The sequence below is a fragment of the Bemisia tabaci genome, chromosome 8 (genome assembly GCF_918797505.1).
Source record: "Bemisia tabaci chromosome 8, PGI_BMITA_v3".
Classification (NCBI taxonomy): domain Eukaryota; kingdom Metazoa; phylum Arthropoda; class Insecta; order Hemiptera; family Aleyrodidae; genus Bemisia; species Bemisia tabaci.
Window position 1 is genome coordinate 14,463,982 of NC_092800.1, and position 22,108 is coordinate 14,486,089.

The window sequence follows — 22,108 nt, forward strand, 5'->3', positions numbered from 1 at the left end:
TTGTTATCTTGAAAAATAAAGGAAATATATTCATTAGATCTTGAAACAAGCTATGACCAAAAATGGAAATTGGGGAGGTAGAAAGCTTACTGGGAACAATTTTCTCAGATAAAGAGATGGCCATTTCCTATTTTCCCTCAGAATTTTTGTCCGATTTTCACTTTTTTCCCACATTTTTTCCACAAAAATCAAGAAATTGTCATTATAAAGTTTATTATATTAAGTAACAATAAAACTTGTTTTTATTAAATAAGGTCATAGCTGATGTGGCAAAGATAGAGGTAAAAAATTACCGAACCTTTTTTTAAGTCGCTCCGGCAATAGAGCGTTCGGCAAGTGAAATTATCCACGGTTCTAAATGTTCTTATGGTTGAGAACACCCATACCTTTTCCTCACTTTCTAATTGTTGCCTTTCAGCCGTCGAGCCCTTTTCACCCTCCACCTCAGTGGCGTGGCGTGAATTGCGATATATCGATTGTTATGCCATTTAAAACTATGGAAGAGGATCGATAAACAGAGTGTTCGCAGCGAACACCTTAATAATCGATTCTTTATCATAGGTTTAAATATCATAACAATCGATACATCGCAATTCACGCCACGCCACTGCCTCCACCTCCGCCCTTGAATTAGTATCGCAGCCTCCCCCTTTTCAGCCACCCTCGTCGTCGCCTCCACCACTTGAGAGGTTGTCTAAATCTCCGCTTTTATTGTCAAATTAAACGGCAATTTGATCGGAGCCTGTCGCCCTCCGATTCAACCCTTTCAAGACATCCCGAAGGGTGGCGTGGCGTGCTTTGCGATTTATCGATTGATCTGTCATTTAAATTTATGGAAAAGGATCGATAAACAGAATGTTTGCGACGAACACCTTAATAATCGATTCTTTACCACAGCTTCAAACGGGGAGATATTGATAATCGATCATTCACGCCTCGCTACTGATCTCGAGGGTCCATTCCTCTTCCGTGCATAGGAAAAACTACGCATAAGCATTCTAATTCTGCCAAATTTTTCCTGATAAAAAATGTATTTCGCCAGTAAGTTATGTATATTTTTTCCTAAAATTTTTAGGCACTTTGAATTAAATCGCGAACAAAATTTTCTGAAATATTTGAACAAGGATATTTTCAATTTCCAATAAATATGTTTTCACTCAAAAGAAATTTGGCAACGCCAAAAGGTTCATATGACGTTTCTCCTCAGCGCGGTTTCAGGACGATCCGTCAACGATTTTTTGTCCGCGCACCTGTTTTGCACCGGTGGTTTACGTCCACGCATAAAAAAATAAGCAACAGCGACTTGGTCTAAGCATAACGTTTGGTTGCGCGACACCACACTGCAGCAGTAAAAGCAAAAAATATAAGAGAAAAACTTAGTGTGCTTTGGAAATCATTGAATTTCACACGAAACCACCTTAATTTTTACAATACACACACTACATTTTACTTTCATTCATGTTTTTTTCCATCAATTTAAATTAAAATAATCCATGCTGCGTGTGCGAAAATTGCGAAATAATGAGTAGAAAAAGCTGACTCCGCGAGTTTAAATATTACAGCTTAACACAGAGCGGAGCCGCTTGCTGCCAGCGCAAAACGCGCACCGGCGCCTACAAACCTAACAGGGATACTTCACGCATTGCGCAATGCGTGAAGTATCCCTGTTAGGTTTGTAGGCGCCACTTTCGAGCTGGCCGGCCACCCGTCCCCGGCGCCTCAAGCAACTATTTCACAACAGAAGTGTTGCACAGTATCATACGAAATTGAAGACGCTCAACTTTATTAAGAATGACATGCATCCTTCAAGAATACGGAGCTCTCCTCGCAAAATAAATCAAGTTACTACGGCACAAAAAGAGAGTGGTTGTCCAAAAATATAATCCTCTTTTCTTCCTTAAATAAGCATTATTTTCTTAATTGATTAATGAGAAAATCTTCTCGGTCGTGAATTTGAGCATATTTCTGCTTGAATCAAGTCATTTTTTCCTCTAATGAAGTTCAAAAATCACGCGTTTTGAATACAGATACTGGGACTTAGGAAGTTTTTCGACTACCGCTCTCTTCTGGTCGTCGTCACTCGATTTCATTTGCGAGGTGACTTCGTGCTTTTGAAAGATGCCATCAATTATGATACGTTGGGGTGCATCCAATATCGTACGACATATACACAGGAAAATTCTAAGAGCCTTTAGCTGAGGCAAATCAAAAGGTTTATCCAGTTCAGGTATAACAAGATGGAATTTTCTTGAAATATTATAATTCCTGTTGTACCAAAGAGGTGTAGAGAGTTTTAGTGGATTTACCCTTTCCCTTTTTTGCCAAAAATTCTCAATTATATATTTTTCTCCGTTGGACCAAACAAACAAAAGAAATAAAAAAAAAACCAAAAAAAACAAGCAAGCCCTCCCTTCCAAGACATGTTACATTTTCATTCGCCAACGTCGTGAGCAATTGTCGTTTGTATTTACATGTGAACCAATCAATTTGGGTCTCAATTGGTAGATGAACCAAAATTCCCCTGTCGAAAAAACTTGTGGACGTAAACTACTAGGGAAAACAAGTGCGCGGGCAAAAAATCGTAGACAAAATGTCCTATGACCGGCAGCCTTGGAGTAAAAAAAATTTGATTTCATGATTGTTTCAGGTTTGGGTGGATGCTGCCACTCAGGTTTTCTTCTCGCTTGGGCCTGGTTTCGGAGTTTTACTCGCCTATGCCTCCTACAACAAATACCACAATAATGTTTATCAGTGAGTATGGAGAAATTAAATAAAGAAATAGAAAGAGAGATAAAGGAACATCTCAAATAAGGCTTTGTCTCCACGGGACGTTTTCATGGGATTTGTCCCAAGTTTAAATCGCAGGAATGAAACTTCTGGGATTTTTCCCAGTTACTGTGTCCACGGGACGAGGCTCATACAGTCCTGCGACTTGTTTGCGCGGGGAGATAAATTAGTTAAAGTCGAGTATTTAACTGGGATTAAAATAATAATTGTACTCAATTGACGATTAGACACGTTATTTTAACTAAACAAACATGAACAATGTAGTAATGAATAAAATATCGCACAATTCGTTTTCATTTCTTCTTCTTCTCTCAGTGGGTCCTAGGGATACAAGTACCATACTTGGTACTGGGAAAAATATTGATTAACTCAATATTTTTTCCAACTTCGTAAGTGGGATTTTTCCCTCGGACAAATCTCGAGAAACGGCTCGTGGAGACAAGGCCTTAAATTGAGAAAATTGTGACACACAAGCAAGATGTCAAATTTTTGGCAATACGGATTTTTCACGCACTGCTCTGGTACGTCAAGCAACACTTGCGAAAAGGTGACTTGGTGTCCTTCTTCATAGGGCTTCATTGGCGGATCCAGCAAATTGGCAACATTGCTCTTCCTCCATTTAAAACTTTGGAAATGTATCGATTCTTAGAAGGGCTAGGTGCTCCGGGAAGAATCGATTATTTAGCATAGATTTAAATGAAGGAGATCCGGTGTTGCCAAATTTCTGGATCTTCCTCTGAAGGGTTTCGCACTGGAGCGTAGTTACGTTCAAATTGAGATGAGCCCGGAAAAGCACTGAATTGAATCGACGACAGGCAGTGGCAATTTTGCAAGTTATCAACAATGTTTTTCCTCCATTTTAATCTATTAAAAACATAGATTTTAAGTGAGGCAAGCTGTCTCATCAAGAATCAGCGTTTCACTTACATTCAAAAGGTTATTCAACTGGTTTTCCAACTGACTTGTGTATACAGCATTATGGTTTTTCAATAATAATATATCGTTCTGTGAAAAAATAATTTCTTCAAGCAATCGTCAAATATATGCCTTGAAATGATGTTTCAGGAACTTTGGAGGGCATCGGTGGGCTACGGAAAATTGATAATGTGTCGTATTGCTACAGAATTTCAGGAGGATTCAGAAAATGGTGCTATGCGTAGTTATACAAGCAACCGTTTTCATGTTATGACCGGAAAAGCGATTTCGGGGAATCGCCCCCCCCCCCAAAAAAAAAAAAAAAAAAAACAAACTCAAAGCCCCCACGCTTTCGATGAGGACTTTTTGGGGGGGACTCAGGGGGTCATAAGGATTCACTGTGTCAAAAAGCGGGATGTTATTAATTTTTTCTCTTAAGCGGCCCAAGTCGTTTAATTCCTGAGGTAGGAGCCAATATAGCATTTTAAGCCGCGTCCGACATCTTGGATTTTAGATTTTTGAAAATTTGAGTTTAAAATAAAGCTCCCCGTCATAAAATACACTCTGCTACTAAGTTCCACCCAAATTGATCAAACAGGAGCCGTACATCGAAAGACTCTGTACGGTGGTAAACGGTACAAGTGAATATGCGTACGTTAGTGCGCCTTCAATTTCGTTTGATACTGTGCAACACTTCCGAGGTGGAATAGTTGCTCAGAGCGCCTTCAACAGTGCTGCGTCATCAGCTTGATGGCAGTGATTACGATTGCCGCTGAGATTACACCTCTAGGTAGTCACACATTTTCTCGTCACCATTGATTAAGTAGCAGACATGTATACCTCAATTTGCGACGTTGTAAGGTTTTAGCTGAAAAATACATAAGTCTTAGCGAAGAGTTAAAATCACTTCGTCTAATTTTTAACCTCAGTTTTACCGTTATAATATAAAGCTCGCATAAGAGACCTCAAGTTGAAAACCTAAATTTACGACGTTGCAATTTTTTCATTGCCTCTTTCGTAGGGATAAAGCAATATGAACTTTTAATTATTCGCCGTGATTTTTTCAAAATATGATGAATTTTTTTCTTCTTTTTTTTCTGTTTAATTCAAGTCGATTTGTATGCTTTCGTTAAAAAGTACAGAGGAGGTACTTGCAAGAATTACAATTGGAGAGGGCATGTAGCCAAGTAATTCAATTTTCGCCTTGCCTGGTGTTCCATTGAAGAAGTATTTCGTATATATAAAACTAACTCGTACATAAACTCTCGTATGTACTCGAGCTCAGCGAACATCCCTCACACGAGGGCTCACCAAAAGGAAACAAAATGTGCTACGACGTCAAAATTTGGCATAGTGACTCTTCATAGCTGCTAGTCACATCTCTTAGCGGTAGAAACCGGATATTATCCACCGTTGCCAAGCTACAGCGAAATTCCGGTTTTTTGGGTCCCCCCTCGTATTTTCAGCATTTTCGGGTTAAAAAGTTAGGAAAATTCAACTTTCAACAAGGGCCCTAAAGGGACGGTTGATCATATTCATATATGTTACGTGTCTAGGTGTCCCTAACATCAAATTTGATATTCATGACCCGTCTTATTTAGTCCCAGGTCGAAATTTGGGGTAGAACCTTAATAAACGAGAATTTTCAGCTATTTTGGGCCCTGGACCCATTTCTAGGCCCCTGTTTCGCAGCCAAAAAATATGAGTATCGGCGAAACTCGATTATTTCTGTTACGTATGCATCGTCAACCGTCAAATGTACAAAAATTTTCCGATTCCTTGGAGGGGCCGATTTCGGCCCAAATCGCAACCGCTCCTTTGACCTTGGTATACGCTAAGTCGGATATTCTTTCATTCTATACATTTGAGCAAACTTGCCATTCTTATCTTGTCAATGTTCCCACAAAATTGGTAGAATATTTATTTTACCTCTGCGACAAGCTTGGATCTCATGATTGTGGAAATGCTAAGCTCGGATCCCAAGATTGTGGGAATGTTAAGGGAAAAGGCCATAAAAAACAACTGTCTAATGGTGACAGTATTTACTAGAGCTAATAAATATTTCTCAATTTGTATTTTACTCTGAAAAAAAAAGAATCTTAAATTTGCCGCCAAGAAGTATTTCTTCTTAAATCAAGAATTTTGCTGGTTAATATTTATAAGCTAATTTTTTGCTTAACTCAAGCATTATTTTTCTTGAATCAAGAAAAAGTCAGCTTAAAGCAAGATAAAGGAAAGTTTTGGCAGCAAATTCAAGAATTATCATGCTGCTTATCCAAGCTACTTTTTTTCAGTGTACGATTGTTTTCAATTCGCCTCCAGCTGCGTCCGCAGCATTTGTTGTTGCGAGTATGTTGTTCTTCCTGATATCATAGCTCATTACATACTTGGCTCTTTGAAGGCGTTTTATGTGCGAAAGTAGAGCACCCTGTTGGGGAGCAACAGAAGTAAAATTGGATAAATCGCTCAATTCCTCCTTCGTTTGTTCTCCAACAGATTGCGCTACTTGCGCCCATAAAACGCCTTCAAAAAGCCGAGTATGTAATGATATAAAATCAGCACGCACAACATGTTCGTAACAACAATTGCTGCAAACGCAGCTGAAGGCGAATTGCTTTCGCACATAAAATGCCTTCAGAGAGTTAAGTATGTAATAAGGTGAAATCAGTACGCACAACATATTCGCAATAACAATTGCTGCAGATGCAGCAGAAGGCGCATTGGCTTTCATCATAGATTTTGCTTGTTTGCTCATGAAGGATAAAAGTATTACAGGAGGAAATTAACAGTACCCATAGGCGGATCCGGGTGAACTGTAGGGGGCTGGCGCCCCTCCCTCCGTCCATCCTAAAAGAAGGAAAGGCAGAAAAAGAGGAAGAAACGGGGGAAAAAGAGGGACAGACACTTGGATCGCATTAAGCAAAAAGGAACCAGCGCGATTACAGTGTTTTCAAAATCGTGCAACGTCTTCTCTTCTTTTAAAAATACTCAAGATATGTGCAGTATTATTATTTACACAACTAAATTCCTTTAAAATGAACAATTTTTTGGTGAAAAGCAAAAACTCTTTGCTATTCCGGGAGATTTTTTAGATAATTATGAAGAATCAATATTTTATCAACAGTGTAATCGCGATGGTTTCTTTTTTCTGAATGCGATTCACTTGTATTAAGATGCTCATGCATGAAAAATTGACTCAAACCACATGATAGATGCTTTAAAATTTCGACAATGAAGATGTTGCATGTGTGAGGAATTAGCGAATTGACTGTTGATTCTTATGCGGATTGCATTTTGCAAAAAGGAACCACTAGCATTGCAATGTTGCTAAGATTGTGCAACTTCTTTTGTCTTGGGGGAAAAACCCGATTATCCATTAATATAGTTTCTATTTTACTCGCTAAAAACTGTAAATTTAAGACAAAATTACCATATAAATTTCATAGTTTTTCACGATTTCCGCAATTTTATTGCAAAATATGAAGTTGCACAATCTTAGCATCATTGCAATGCTAGTGGTTCCATTTTGCAAAGTGCAATCCATGTAAAAGTTCACGAGAGACACAATGGTGCCGCTGGTTTTCTCCAAAATCGACTTCCAAGCTCAAAAAAAGCTCTCAAGTTGAGGCCAAAATGGAGGGGATATCCCACGGTATCCTGAGAGTCCACGTATACATCAAGACAAACTTTCCATTCAAAAATAGAGAACAAATACATTAGCAGAGTTGTCGTGTTTTTAGTTTTGGAGTCCCCAATTAAAGTGGCAGCCCTGTCAATGTATTTGCTCCCTATCTTTGCATGGAGAGTTTATCGCTTGATGTAGAGGTGGACTCTCAGGATAGTGTGGGATATCCCCTCCATTTTGGCCTCAGTTTGAGAGCTTTTTTTGAGCTTGGGAGTTGATTTCAGAGAAAACCAGTGGCACCGTCGTGTTTCTCGCGAACTTTTACGTAAGAATCAACAGTCAAATTGCGAATCCCTCACAAATGCAACATCTTCATTCATGAGGGGGAAAAAATTTGCTGAAAAATTTGCTACATCCCGGATGTTAAAAATCTGCGCGACAACTCTTGAATGTTGATATGTGATATGTGTTGTGTGACGTCGTGTTTCTCGCGAACTTTTATGTAAGAGTCAATGGTCAAATCGTAAATTCCTCACACATGCAACATCTCCATTGTTTGTGGTAGCCGCCCGGACCCCCTTACGCCCTCTTTCGAGATGTCTGGATCCGCCTATGACAGTGCGAGAAGCGATATTTTTAATTTCACGGATCGGCTTTCACACTACCTTATATGTAACAACCCTTATTATTTTCCAGAGACGCGTTACTGACGAGCCTAATAAATTCGTGCACAAGTTTTGTCTCTGGATTCGTCATCTTCTCCGTGTTGGGATACATGGCCCACACCTCCGGGCAGCCGATCCAGAAGGTGGCGCGGGAAGGGCCTGGTCTCGTTTTCATCGTCTACCCAGCAGCCATCGCCACCATGCCCGGCTCCATTTTCTTCTCCCTTCTCTTCTTCATGATGCTCCTCACCCTTGGATTGGATAGCTCGGTGAGTAAAAAGATTTTTGCTGGGCAGTGATGTCGACAGTGTAAGATACGGCGTGACATTGCATCCACCTGCGATGCATCCACTCCTATGTAACTTCCTAATCTAACCTAATCTAACCTAACCAAACCTAACCTAACCTAACCTAACCTGACCCAACCTAACCTGACCCAACCTAACCTAACCCAACCTTAACCTAACCTAACCTGACACAACCTAACCTAACCTAACGACTGGGTGGATGCATCGCAGGTGGATGCAACGTCCTCAGCCCGGTGTGAGTCGGCAATCCCATAACGACGGTGTAAGTCGGCAATCACATAACTCGTTAGCGGTGTCTGAAAATCTCCGCCGCAATGTTAATTTTTAAAGGAGAACAAATTGACATCATTCCTTGAAGTTTGTGCAGAATTTTCTTCGCATAGAGAAGGAAAATCAAGGCAGTTTTGAAGAATTGCTGTTGAGTAGTTTTCGGTGTAAAAAATAAAGTATGGCAGGAAGTCTGCGACGTCGCAAACCGAGTTATGTGATTGCCGACTTACACCGTCGATAACTCATTTGCGGTGTCTGAAAATGTCCGCCTCAATGTTATTTTTTTTTTTTTTAGGAGAGCGAATCGACATCATTACTTGAAGTTTTTGTAGAATTTTCTTTGCACGGAGAAGAAAAATCAAAGAAATTTTAAAGAGTTGCCATTGAGTAGTTCTCCGTTTAAAAAATAAAGTATGACAGGAAGTCTGCGAAGTCGCAAACCAAGTTATGTGATTGCCGACTTACAGCGTCAATGTGCGATTCCTTTAACTATATATCGATGGCAAAAATGCGAATCCACGTATATCCACTGCGGTTCAAAAGTTCACTTCCTTGTTTATTTTTTGGGAGAAAAATAAGCCAACTTTAAGAATGTTCTGCTAATCGTGAAAAAAAACCACAGAAGTTTTCAAAAAGTTAGGTCGAGAAGTTTTCCAGGAAACAAATAGAGTATGACAAGAAGTCTGCGCTGTAACAGACGGAGATACGTGGTTTGACCATCGATATAAGTTATCCTAAATATTTTCTCACTTTCTGAGTTAATGCCAGTATTGTCATTGTTATAGACTTAAGCTTTTCCCATCAAAAGATAGCATTTTAACCACACTTCTACTAACTTCTTCTGTATTAATATCATGGTTCCCCGAAAAAGGGGCCACGTTTGGGGAGGCTCTTTACAGTGCCTACATTGTCCTTACGCCTCTTGGAAATTAAAAAAAAAACACGTTCTATACGTTTTCAAACCTTGACCTTTCTAGTGGTCCAATCTGTAACGTAATTTGATAAGTCTGTCATTTAACACAATAATTAATATGATATGAGGGCAAACGGCTAGATGCAACTATTCGCACTCGATGGATGACCGGGTTGCACATGCAAAACATGAAGGCGCGCTAGTTTTTTCTTACACTCGCAGCAATAGATGATATTCGAATGAAGTGTAGAAAATTTCTGGTTCTTAAAAGGCCCTCCTTCATTATTTTGACTTATCACTTCCATTGACGATTTATCCAAGATGTTGTCAGTTCATAGCGTTGGTTTTTTTTCAGTTTGGTGGTTCTGAAGCAATCATAACGGCACTGAGCGACGAATTTCCATTGATCGGCCGGAACCGGGAAATTTTTGTAGCCATTCTGTTTTCTATTTACTTTCTTGTTGGATTAGTTTCTTGCTCTCAGGTAATTCTTTAAAACGTATTTTTTTTTTTGCATTTATCTTTATATTTTGTATGAATCATGTGGATGAGGAATACTTTAATTTTGGAGGAAAATCGGTAAAATGCTTTAAACTCTAAATGAATGGTGAATACGAAAGAGGTATACAAAGAAAGTAATGATCAGAGCAAAAATAAGAAGTAATTTTTTAATCCCATCGTTAAATCGTGAAAATTGTTTCAGGGATGGATTCGCTTCAAATCTGGGTAAAAACCATTGTTGTTTTTAAAGTACGTGAAGCATCCATCCAATTATCTAAATTTGAAGGCGTTTTGACTTCCTACGCATAATACCTGCAGTTGATTCGATCGACAAACGCGTTGGTCGGCGGTGAAGGGGACTCGATGCTACTATTTAAGCTCGTTGGATGTCTGTATCGGTCCGACTGAAGTGCGAAACCACGTATCTCCATTGCGGTGTTTCAAAATTTCCGTTCTTAATTCATCTCTTTCATGAGAAACAATCCAAAAATAGATGCCCAGATTGCCCAACGACTAATTAAATATTCAAATGTTTTTCTCCTTTATTCTGCCATTATGTGTCCGTTTCTGACGTTTTTTCATTACTCCCTAGAGATACATTAATCCTTAACTATTTTTTCTCAATTTTAGCTATTTTTATGTTTCTGCAGGGTGGAGTTTATTTCTTCAGTTTGTTAGAGCACTACGCAGCAACATATTCAATATTGTTCGCAGTTCTGTGCGAGTCATTGGCAGTATCGTGGATTTATGGTAGGTCATAGGACATTTCGTCAACGACGTTTTGTCCGCGCACCTGTCTTTTCTAGTAGTTTACGCCGACACATTTTTTCGGCATTGGAGTTTTGGTCCACCTACCAATTGAGACCTAAAGTTCATTTGTCCACATGTAAATACAAACGACAATATTTCTCACGGCGTTTTTGAATGAGAATAAAAAACGTCTTGGAACTATGAGGGGTTGCTTCTTTTTTTGTTTGTTTGGTCCAACGGAGAAAAAATATATACTTGAGATTATTGGCAAAAAAGGGGGAACGTCAATTCCATGAGGGAAAATTCACTAAAACTCTCTACAGCTCTTTGGTACAACAGGATTCGATTATCTTTCAATAAAATTATAGCTAGTTATATCTGGACCGAATGAACCTTTTGATTTGCCTCAGCTATAGGCTCTTAGATTTTTCCCGTGTACGATAATTTCGAGACAGCGTCAGCGTGCCGCGGCACTTCGAGCTACTATTTCACCACGGAGGTGTTGCCCAGAATCATACGAGATTGAAGGCACCCTAACGTATCAGATTTGATGGCATCTTTCAAAAGCACGAAGTTCCCTCGCAAATTAAATCGAGCGTTGATTACAAAAAGAGAGCGGTAGTCGAAAAACTTACTGAGTCCTAGTACCTGCATTAAATAACGTTTAGCATGATTTTTGAACTTCATTAGAGGAAAATGTGACTTTATTCAAGCAGAAATATGCTCAAATACTGCCAAGAAGATTTCCTTATAAATCAATGAAGAAATTAATGCTTGTTTTAAGACGAAAAGATGCTATAAAAAGAAAAGTCACTTACATCTAGCAGAAATCCGCTTTCATTTAGCTATTTTATTTTTGATCAAAATTAAATCTTCTTGGTGGCATACTCAGGCATGTTTCTGCCTAAATCGAGTCAATTTTTTCTGTAATGAAATTAAAAAATTATGCTAAACGTCATTAAACACGAATGCGAGAATGCTAGGACTTAGTGAGTTTTCGGACTACCACTCTCTATTTCTGCCGCAGTATCTTGATTTATTTTGCGAGGAAAGCTCCGTACTCTTAAATGATGCCTGTCATTCTTAATATGTTGGAGCGCCTTCAATTTCGTATGATACTGTGCAACACCTGTGTTGTGAAATAGTTGCTTGAGGCGCCGTGGACGGGCGGGCGGCCAGCGCGAAAGTGGCGCCTACAAACCTAACAGGGAGACTTCACGCTTTGCGCAATGCGTGAAGTATTCCTGTTAGGTTTGTAGGAGCCGGTGCCCGTTTCGGGCCGGCAGCACGCGGCTCCGCAGTCCGCTCTGTGTTGAGCTCTGATATTTAAACTCGCGGAGTCAGCGTTTTCCACTCATAATTTTGAAATGATTGCACACTCTGCATGGAATATTCTCATTTAAATTGAAGAAAAAATGTGTGTTAAGGGAAAAATTAATATTATTTGTAATATTGAGTGTAATATTTGAATAATATTTGTAAAAAGTAAGGTGGTTCCGTGTCAAATTTAATGATTTCCAAAGTACTTTAATTTATTTTCTTTTATATTTTATGACTTTACTGTGCTGCAGAATGGTGTACGCGCAACCAAACGCTCAAAATTGGACTATTTGACTCTAATAGATAAATGTAAAAATTGGTTAAACCCAAAGATTGAGAGCTTCTTGGTTCTCTTTTCCTCTTTTATTCATTTTTGTACAGTTTCTTTCAACAAAAGTACGGCTCATTGAGATTAATATAAATGACGTAGCTTAGGAAAGGTTTTACAAATATTTGCCACGTTTTAAAAATGTAAATGTTTTTAAAATGAAGAAATATTTGTTCCATATAATTTTATATTCGGACTAAAATATTATGCTTGGACCAAGTCACTGTTGCTTATTTTACGCGTGGACGTAAACTACTGGACCAGACAGGTGCGCTAACAAAAAGTCGTTAACGGAATGTCCTGAACAATTATATCAGAGCTAATATTGCGTTTAAATAAACTATCATTGTGAAATTTCTAAGGGCTCAGTGGACTTTTTATCAGTTAAAATTAATCCCGTTTGGACATAATTTTTATAATTGCAGCAAACTTGACGTTTGGGCAGATGTTGTTGTCTCCATTTCTACGAAAATTCAGTACAATTTCTTGAGTTGGGCATTTCCTCAAGCGACTCGAATATAAATTTATAGCTATTGAATTTTTAGCATCCTATTAAAAGCTTCATTTTGGATTGCATATTTTAGGCTTTGAGTAAAAGTCACTAGACATTCTACGATGTTAAGCAATAATAATAAGACAGCATTTAGTTTGTGAAAATTTTGATCATACTTCTGATTGAGCACCAACACCAACAGTTGAATAATTTGACCTCTAACGTGAGGCAATACACACAAAAAATTTTCAACCTAGAATGTTGGCTAACTTGTAAGTGCGTGCCACATAAAGTTAGCAACCAGGTTTAAATTTTTTGGGACCTTATCGTCAACATCAAATTTTACCATGAGCTATTGCGTAACCTATGTAAGGATGATAATTGAACTACATTTTACATTAAGGGACTACATCCCCAGCTTATTTGAGAAACCATGTATGTGCCTTTAGTTATCCTAATGGGATAGGCGAGTTCATGGATCAGCCAGAAATAGCAGTTGTCTATTGCAAAATGTAGTCACATTTTTTCAAAATAACCCTGGGATTAAAAGTGTAGTGTTTTATTTCAAAAGTTCAGTATTCTCCAAAAGAGGAACCACTTTTATATCGATAAATTTGTGAGTTTTTCTGACGTTATTTTTAGGGACGCAGCGATTCAGTGATGACATAAAGGACATGATTGGTTTTTCACCCGGTCTGTATTGGAAAATTTGCTGGCGATTTGTAGCGCCAATTTTTATAACGGTATGTTCAACATAAATTATGATCTTATAAATTATTATGTCCCTCTTAAAAATGTATAAAATCATCATTTTGGACTGAGCCTTATTCACTTACTTCAAGTCAATCCAATTTACTATTAGCGAATGTATATTGACATATGATTTGTTTGAACTGAGAGATAATTAATTGTTTGCATTGATTTTCGTTTTAGACAAAGAACTTCTTATATCAGAGAGAAAATACTTTATTTTCTTACTAAAACTATTGCACGATAAAAAACTAAACTATCTTTCTGTCCGACTTGATCGACCTGATTTTCTTCAATCAATGTACTTAATTTCAAAAATTTGGAGTGAATATCCATCTAGTTGAAAAAATGTAGATTTTCTAAAGGTTTTGCGTAGGATTTCCGATAAAAAAAAATGTTTTACATAAGTACCAAATATGACACAGAATAAAACTCTTTTATGCCATGGTATGAACCTCACCGGACCCTTTTGATTAACAAAAATTCTAATATACTTTGTTTGTTTCCTCCTTAGTTCATTATTGTCTATGGTTTCATGGCCTTGGATACATTTAGTTACGAGAACTACATTTACCCTGGATGGGCGAATTTGATTGGATGGTCGATAGCGGGGTCAAGTATAGCCATGATTCCCGGCATGGCGTTGTATCAGTTTTTAATAACTCCTGGATCATGTGCGCAGGTGAGTATTATAAACAAATGTTCAGCTGTATAAGAATAATACCTTTTTTGTAAATTGAGCATTGCAGGCATTGTGCAGGAAGAAGCTAATCGATCTCTTTCGGAAAATTAAGATCTGCTGTTAATGTGCAGTACGGCGGTTTACCTTTCGACTGTTTCACCCCATTTTTTTCCGCCTTGAGGAAATCATCAAATAAACATAAAAATGGTTACTGATCCCTTTAAGGAGTATGAAATTCTTTTTTACTCATTTTATACAATATGGATTTGAGCCAGACCGATAAGTGGACCGCATTAACAGGAAGGAACTAAGTCATATCAGCTATTGCTAAATTAATTGGACGGTTTAATTTTTGACATGAAAATGGTTGTGCGAATTTTTGTGCAAATTCAATGAACTTTCTCCATTGCATGAAGCAAATTACTTAAAAATCTAAAAGGAATCTACAAAAACGCTCTCTTGTAAAAAAATAACCTGCCCAGTTAAATTTGGCAAATTCTGATGTGGCTTGGTTCCTCTCTGCTAAACCGATCCAAATATTGATTATGTATGTAAAAGTCGTTATTACGGCGCGCCAGAGCGCTCTGCAACGCCTACTCGCCACAGGAATCTGTCATGGTAGAGATCCTCCGGAAGCTGGCATCTTTCCATCACTCCATATTGATTACACTTTGTGATATTTCAGAGGCTGAAAATATTGATAACTCCGTGGAGGGACCACCAAACTGTTCTAGCACGACCGATGTCCTTAAACGGAATTGAAAGTGACTCTGCTCAAATACGTTTGACCAGCCCCCAGGCCACGGATTCTGTTTAATCGAGTAAAAAAACACCACCACTTCGTCGGAAAAACGTCATCGCTGCAAAATTGAATCCTTCTTCTTGGTTCGAAGGAAAGGTTTGTAAGGGACTCATCCATCCCTGAAGAGGAGATTAGATACAGTGATATAATTTTTAGTAAAAAGTATTACGTCACTTAGAAATTCTACATTGGTCAAATCGAGCCCATTTTAGGTGATCGATCCCGGACGAAGTGACGAAATACCACGGAAATGGAAAACGCACCACAGTTGAATTAATGGTTGCTGAATTGATAATTTCCACAGGGAGATACCTATTTCTAAATGATTCGGATACCAGATATTTATAAGTTTCCGTTTTAACGTTAGTATAGGCATTCCTCATTTAAAAGTCGGAGATCTGTAATCACTAAAAGCATGCAGCTTTGAAATCCAATTGTGTGTCTCATTAGAATGTTTACTTTTAGTCACGCTTTAATGAAAAGCCCCAGGTTTCCTAGAAAGGGGCCACAAAATTTGTTTTTAAAAAAGCTCTCTCAATGCAGTCGAGAATCCAACAGACTGGACTCCATTTTCATATGCGTGCAGTGTCCAAAAATTTAACTCCTAGACTCAGTTCGTTCGTCTTTTGATCGCCTAACAAGGCCGAGACTTAAAAATGTTTGAAAAACATGAGAAACACAAATGAATCTCTCATGTTTCCATTAATATTAAATGTTCTGTTAAGATGTGAATTGAAATGTTAAATGTAAAATGTTGGTCCCTAGGGCTTGAGTGCAAGGAGTACAAAAATTCTGTGGTGCTTGGTCAGTTTGCTGTGGACATTTGGGTGGAAACGGGTCAGTCGTGCCAGTAACAGAAGGGCTTGATACTTGATTCTTGCCGATTAGCCAAAGATAATAAGATATGTCCAAACAGCAACTTTCTACGTTCAATATCAACTAAGATATTGCGCTTTGAAAAATTCAGTAAATGACGTTATCTACCGCGGTAGTGGCACCCTTGGTTTCTTCCACCTTGCTTTCATCAACCAGTGAGACACACATTTGCAGTGGGTTACTCAACGTAAAACTCGGATAAAAGCAAGGTGGATGAAACCAAAGGTGTCACTCCCGCGGTGGATGACGTCATAAACCGAAATTTTCAAAGTGTTAAATCTTGATTACTACTGAGCGCAGAGAGTTGCTGTTTGGACAGATCTTATTATTTTTAGCTAACCTATAAGAATCAAGCATCAAAACACGATTCTTTGACCAACGCAACTGACCCATTGAAGGCCGTTAAATTGGTTTTATGTGGAACTGAAGAATCAAACCTCGGAGTGCGTGTGATTTCTGTTTTTGGAATGTCAAAAGAAACCTTTTCGGTTATTTTAATAGAATTCTGACAGATGAGTGATGAAACGAATGTTTGAGAGAAACGATAGGAATTTTAATAGTATCGATTAAATTGAATGTAAAATATTGTAGAGTCGTACGTTTATCTTCGAATATTGGGTCTCTTAGACCTTTGTTTTAGTTATTAAATGTTTCTATGTAGAGAAACGCAGCTGTTCGGATAATACTCAACGGGTGTAGTCCTGTCTTTAGTCTTAAATAGGCTACTCCACATTTGTATTGGAAAAAGGTTCCGTAAAAGTCCACGTTTTTGGTGAACATGAGCATTTTGAAGAGAATTATCACCGGAAAGCTCTGTTTCAAATGCATGCAAGGTTGCTCCAGAAATCTTCACATTGTATCGACTTTTTTTTTTTTTTTTTTTTTTTTTTTTTTTTTTTTAAATTATTATAAATTTTGAATCTAGTTCTTCTTCAAATAAGAGTTGGTATCCATCTTTTGTGAGTGACCTAACTTTCGGAAACTGAAATTTTCCTCAAATAATACGTACAGATTTTAAAAGATAGTAAAAATATCATATTTTGCATTGGCATGAATCACTCCATAGAGGCCGACTTTAAACTCTGTGCTGCGCTACCTTTTATACCAAAACTTTTGCGTAAAAATATTTATGAGCGAACGAAACTTTTTCAAGTCAAATCACGTGCAAAATATATGCATGTATTTAAACCCTCCTCTTTATAAATTTTAGCGCCTCGCCCATCAAAATTATATTGTATTTTTAGGGACTTTTTTCTCCTTATTATTGCTGAATATTTGAGGAATATTCAAAAATTTCTCAAGTTCTAATTTTGCCTGAAAATGCAGTTGAATTTGGAGAACAGGTTTAATATCCTGATATTTACTTGGTTATACCTCCTAACGTGAATCTATCAAGATATGATGGGAAAAGGAATCTAAATTGAGCCGAAATAGTGGAAAAATTGTTCATTTCTTCAAGAGGTCATCGGATTAGTTTTGGGTGTAGAAGAAAATATTAGTAGACACAGGCAGTTGATAGAGACAGAAACACTTTATAAGTGTAAAGATGACATAAATTCACGTTTGATTGTTTGAAATCTGCTAAATTATTTTCATGATCAAAATGCTCATAGTTTGACTATATTACGGTGATAATTGCGTTAACTGATTTCCAGCAACTATTGCATTTTTTCGTTCGAATTTTTTTTAAGGTGTTAGACTTTGTATTAAATGTGTAAATTCTGTAGAGTTTTTTGAACACATATTGTATATTAATCTTAGCTTATTTCTATTTTTTATGCAGCGGTTGTACAAATTCGACTGACTATCTTGACCAAACAATTTATCGATATTATCTGTGCATACTTAATTTATTTACTCTTTTCTTTTTTATTGATTGAAGCATTCCCTCATTGATGGATTTGTTTCTAGTAGGTAATGGTTGTAGAAGACTTTTAATTTAATGTATTTAAAAAAAAACGTGTAAAGTTTAGCGATCAAAGTCAGCCATTTTGATCCCTAGACTTTGCATTTACCTACTCTTTATATGTAAGTTGAATATTTGTTTCTTCCACATTCTTAAAAAAGCTTATATTCTTTAAAACTTTTATTTACGTTGCCCAATTATTGTTGTTATAATTTTACTAAGCAACTGCATTTGGAAAAAAGTACGCTCAATAAGTTAAATGATGTACAGAAACATTAGCTTTGTTATTCTGCTTCATTAGGTATAATGATTTTCAAAAGATTCATAAATAAAATCAAGCCATTATTCTCTTCAAAGACAGCCACTTTGAAATTTTGGCTTGGATTTTACTAGATTCTTGTTTTATTTCATTCATTTTCTTGATGAAAGAGAACAAAGTGGTCTCATTGCGTTCTCAAAATTCTAAAAATGTCACAGCAATTTTTGATTTTAGGTTTGTCTCCAAGACTATGATATAAAACTGATAAAAGAACTCTCGTTTTGGACGATCTTCAAAATTCTGGGATGAACTGGGAAAAACTTGAATGAAGAAAATCCCTTATAACAGGGAATGGACTAAACATGAATTCAAGAGCGTTTCTCGCTGGAAGTGATTTACTGCGGTAGTAAAAAAGTGACAGTTCTGAATTGCGTGATTCTTTTGTAATAATAGAATGATATTCGTAGGAATACTTTCTTCATGGTAACCCTTCGGACATCCGATTTTTTTAAAAACAGCACAAGCTCATCCTTGGATAATCTCCGCGGTGTATTATGTACAAGTTTCTTGCTCAGCCATATTATGCGGAAAAAGGTAGCATGAAAATGTTCATGTTGCCAAATCTATTCTTATGAAATACAAATTCATTGAACAGTATTGCGCATCCACCCGAAAAATTTTATGGTCAGTTTAATCTTGTTTACTAAAAAAGTTTCCGGAAAACTTTCGATGAGTTTTTTCAAATTAAGAATATTCTTCATTTAAAACAATATGGCATCATCTAATGCTCGTGCAACGTTTCCTCTCAACACAACAAAGATTCCAATTCGTGAAAGAACCATAATATTTTGACAAAAGGAACATAAAGCCATTTTCCGATGAATCATTGACTCGTAAAATTATGAGCTCAAGTCGATGTTGAAACTACAAAAACGCGTATCTCAGTTGAGAAGTTTTAAATTTTTATTTTCTCAAGGAAAACAAAACAGCACTACACTGGAAAAAAACACACAGGATCTAGAGTCCAGACTCTTGAAAACATTGACAAGAAAAAATACTCTTGATTCAATCAGATTTTTGCTTAAATCAAAAGGAAATCCGCTCAAATTAAGAGGCTTGGTTCTTGATTTAAGCAAAAGTCCGATTAAATCAAGAGTATTTTTTCTTTTCAATGTTTTTAAAAGAGTCTGGACTCTAGATTCAATGTGTTTTTTTCCGGTGTATGTACGATTGCTTGAAAATTTCACAGAATATTCTTCACACAGAGAGGAAAATTCAGAAAAATTTCTCAGAAATGACATTCAACACTTTTCCATTTAATTAATAAATTATGGCAGGCAGTCGCAACGTTGCAAATTGAGTTACGCATTTTTGCAGTTCCACTGTCGATGTGTCACTCTCGCTGGAAGTGATTTACAGCGGCGGCAATGAAAATGACAGCCCTGAAAAGCGCGAAAAGCGAAATCTCAAAACAGTAACAACAGCCGAGATGACAAAGGAGGAAAATTTGACGCCGCATAGAGGAGTCTATTTATTATCCGCTTTGCGCGCTTTATATAGTTTTTGGGGCGGCGCCAAAAATTTTGACCAGATTCGATGCGAGTCTCCGGCGTCTGGTCAAACGTAAGATCGAGAGGTTTTCGGTCGTAGGTCCGCGGGATTTTCGTCCGATTCGGGGTTATTTCGACGCGATCGAGTGAAATTTTCCGCGGAAGTGCTGTTATGAAGTGATTTTTGTGCTGCGGGTTTGTTGTGCGATGGGTGATCTTGATACGCTATTCGACTATGAGCAGCAGTACGCTGAATTTGCAGCAGGTGAGTGTTTATCTGGACATATTTATGCTAAGAGGAACTAAAACGGTTCAGTCTTAACTATTAACTGAATTTTACGCAAATAATGCTGAATTTGATCAATATATTACTCAGCACTCAGTAGATTTTTAACGTATTTTTATTATTTCTAGTCAGTAAGTCACCTAATATTGCATTTGAATGCCCTAATGAATGATTTGCATAAATTTGCGGAAATAAAAATGGAAGAAAATATGCGGAGATGTAATGAATTTTTGAGACGGATCTGCGCAAAAAGTTTCGAGGAGTGAGTGCGCAGTTGGTACGTCAATGTCCGACTCACTTTTTCTAAAGCGTGATTTATTTTTAAACATCAGCTGTGCTGTGTCAGCTCAGCTACGGTGCATCAGTTCAGAATCTATTACACGGCAGGTTGAATGCTCTATTGAGCTTTTAGATGTAGAGGTGTCGTGTATTTACCAAAATACTTTTCGTATCATGTATTGACATTAGGTATCAATTTCGAAAATTGAAAAATCAAGCAAATTGATATCCTCTAACTTGTCAGTAAAATAAGGTTTAAACCAGCCAAATAATGGACACACATCGTAATGTGACTAAGATTTTTATGAGGCAGGACTGTCAGTGAATTGTTGATTGGATTTGTAGGAAGAATAGAATTAGGAATCTTGGACTCAATCTTTGCCTCTAAAATAAATAATTTACCCTGAAAAATTTCGCAACGTCCGATCGATAATATGGCGCTTTATGTTAATACGGCAGGTTTGCCTTCCGGATAACCGTAACCTGTATTGCTCAAAAAAAAAAAAAAAAAAAAAAAAAAAAAACATAATGTAAACATTTCATTTTGGCGTTCTCCCCGCGAAAGGACGTAACTAAATTTGAATATTGCCAAATTTCTCATCGAAAATTGCATTTATACCAGGAGAGTCTCGGGCATTCCTAGTTGAAGATTTCACTGATTTTTCCTCTGATCTCTGGTTAAACTCAGGAAAATTTTAGACAAAAATTGGACAGGTACATCCTTGTCAAAAATTGAATCGCTTGAGTCAGTTTTACAACCTTGTGAAAAAGTGAAGTTTTTTTGTGCGGGGAACGACGATTTATGATGCGCATTTCTATTTTGCGTTAAGTAGTACCAACAGCTATAGCGTGTGTCACACTATCAAAATACTCCATCAAAATATCAAGGTCAAGTGCTGGGATTTGTCCAAGTCATCGAATAAGCCAATCACAACACCTGACCTCGATATTTTGATGGCTAGCTTTGATAGTGTGACACAAGCTAATTAGAGTACCTTTATAGACAGAGTATGACCATTTCTGTTCCGGTTTTTCATTGGTCGCGTGAAAATAGGCTGACACAATGTTCTTACGGCCGTAAATAAACAAACAAGATTGCTGTTATCAGCAAGCTATATTGAGGTTATGTACATACATCTTACATCCTCCTGTGATAAAGGTGAGAGGCGATTTAACACTGTTTTCATGTGTTTTTCGTGTGTTATTCGTAGATATGCTAGCTTAAATTGTTACAGCCGTATAAATAACATTTTTGTCAAATTTAGCTTCTTATCGATGTTACGGTGAGCCGCCATCTTGTTTGTTTATTTACGGCCGTAAGAGCATCATGAAGCCTAAAAACTCGTTGACCAATCAAACAGCGGAACAGTTCTCCTGTAGTAAAAAGATACGAATGGCCATACTCTGTCTATAAAGGTACTCTAAGGCTAATGACTTAAATGTAACAAGTTTGACTCCAATCTGAGAGGTGCTCATACCCACTTCCTTTTCTTGCAAGAAACAACTGTCTGATTTCGTTCAGTTTTTCAGCTGAAGAGGCCAAAACATGGGAGAAGGAGGAACACGAGAGGCTCCGGAGAGAGGGACTCGCTCGGGAGAAAGAAGAAGACTTCGAGCCGAGCGATTGGGACAAGCTGCCGGATTTGGTTCTCGAGAGAATATTCTCTTACCTGACCGTCAAGGAGAAATACAACGCATCCCAAGTTTGCAGGAACTGGTACCACGCCTTCTACTATCCCGAATCTTGGTCCACTTTCAAATTCGAGGACACCACTCTCACGCGAAGGCGGTTCAATTATTATTCCGGATGGCAGGTATGACTCCCCAAAATAAAAGGTTGAAA

At 37.6% G+C, this 22,108-nt stretch overlaps 2 protein-coding genes across 3 annotated transcripts in view; both read left to right on the plus strand.

The window, feature by feature from the left end:
• Positions 1–18,285, plus strand: part of DAT (Sodium-dependent dopamine transporter) — a 69,258-nt gene extending 50,973 nt beyond the window's left edge. The window contains exons 8-14 of the mRNA XM_019051814.2: positions 2,648–2,751; positions 8,024–8,261; positions 9,839–9,967; positions 10,635–10,734; positions 13,518–13,618; positions 14,140–14,307; positions 14,993–18,285. Coding sequence (XP_018907359.1) covers positions 2,648–2,751; positions 8,024–8,261; positions 9,839–9,967; positions 10,635–10,734; positions 13,518–13,618; positions 14,140–14,307; positions 14,993–15,124 — 972 coding nt within the window. The 3' untranslated portion in view covers positions 15,125–18,285. The remainder of the gene's footprint in view (positions 1–2,647; positions 2,752–8,023; positions 8,262–9,838; positions 9,968–10,634; positions 10,735–13,517; positions 13,619–14,139; positions 14,308–14,992) is intronic.
• A 1,423-nt stretch (positions 18,286–19,708) lies between these two features.
• The window catches only part of LOC109037238 (uncharacterized), a 31,882-nt gene continuing 29,482 nt past the window's right edge, over positions 19,709–22,108 (plus strand). The window contains exons 1-2 of one of the 2 annotated variants that reach the window (XM_019051811.2): positions 19,709–19,965; positions 21,796–22,079. In XM_019051811.2, coding sequence (XP_018907356.1) covers positions 19,908–19,965; positions 21,796–22,079 — 342 coding nt within the window. In that variant the 5' untranslated portion in view covers positions 19,709–19,907. The remainder of the gene's footprint in view (positions 19,966–21,795; positions 22,080–22,108) is intronic. The other variant, XM_072303121.1, reaches the window with a different exon arrangement.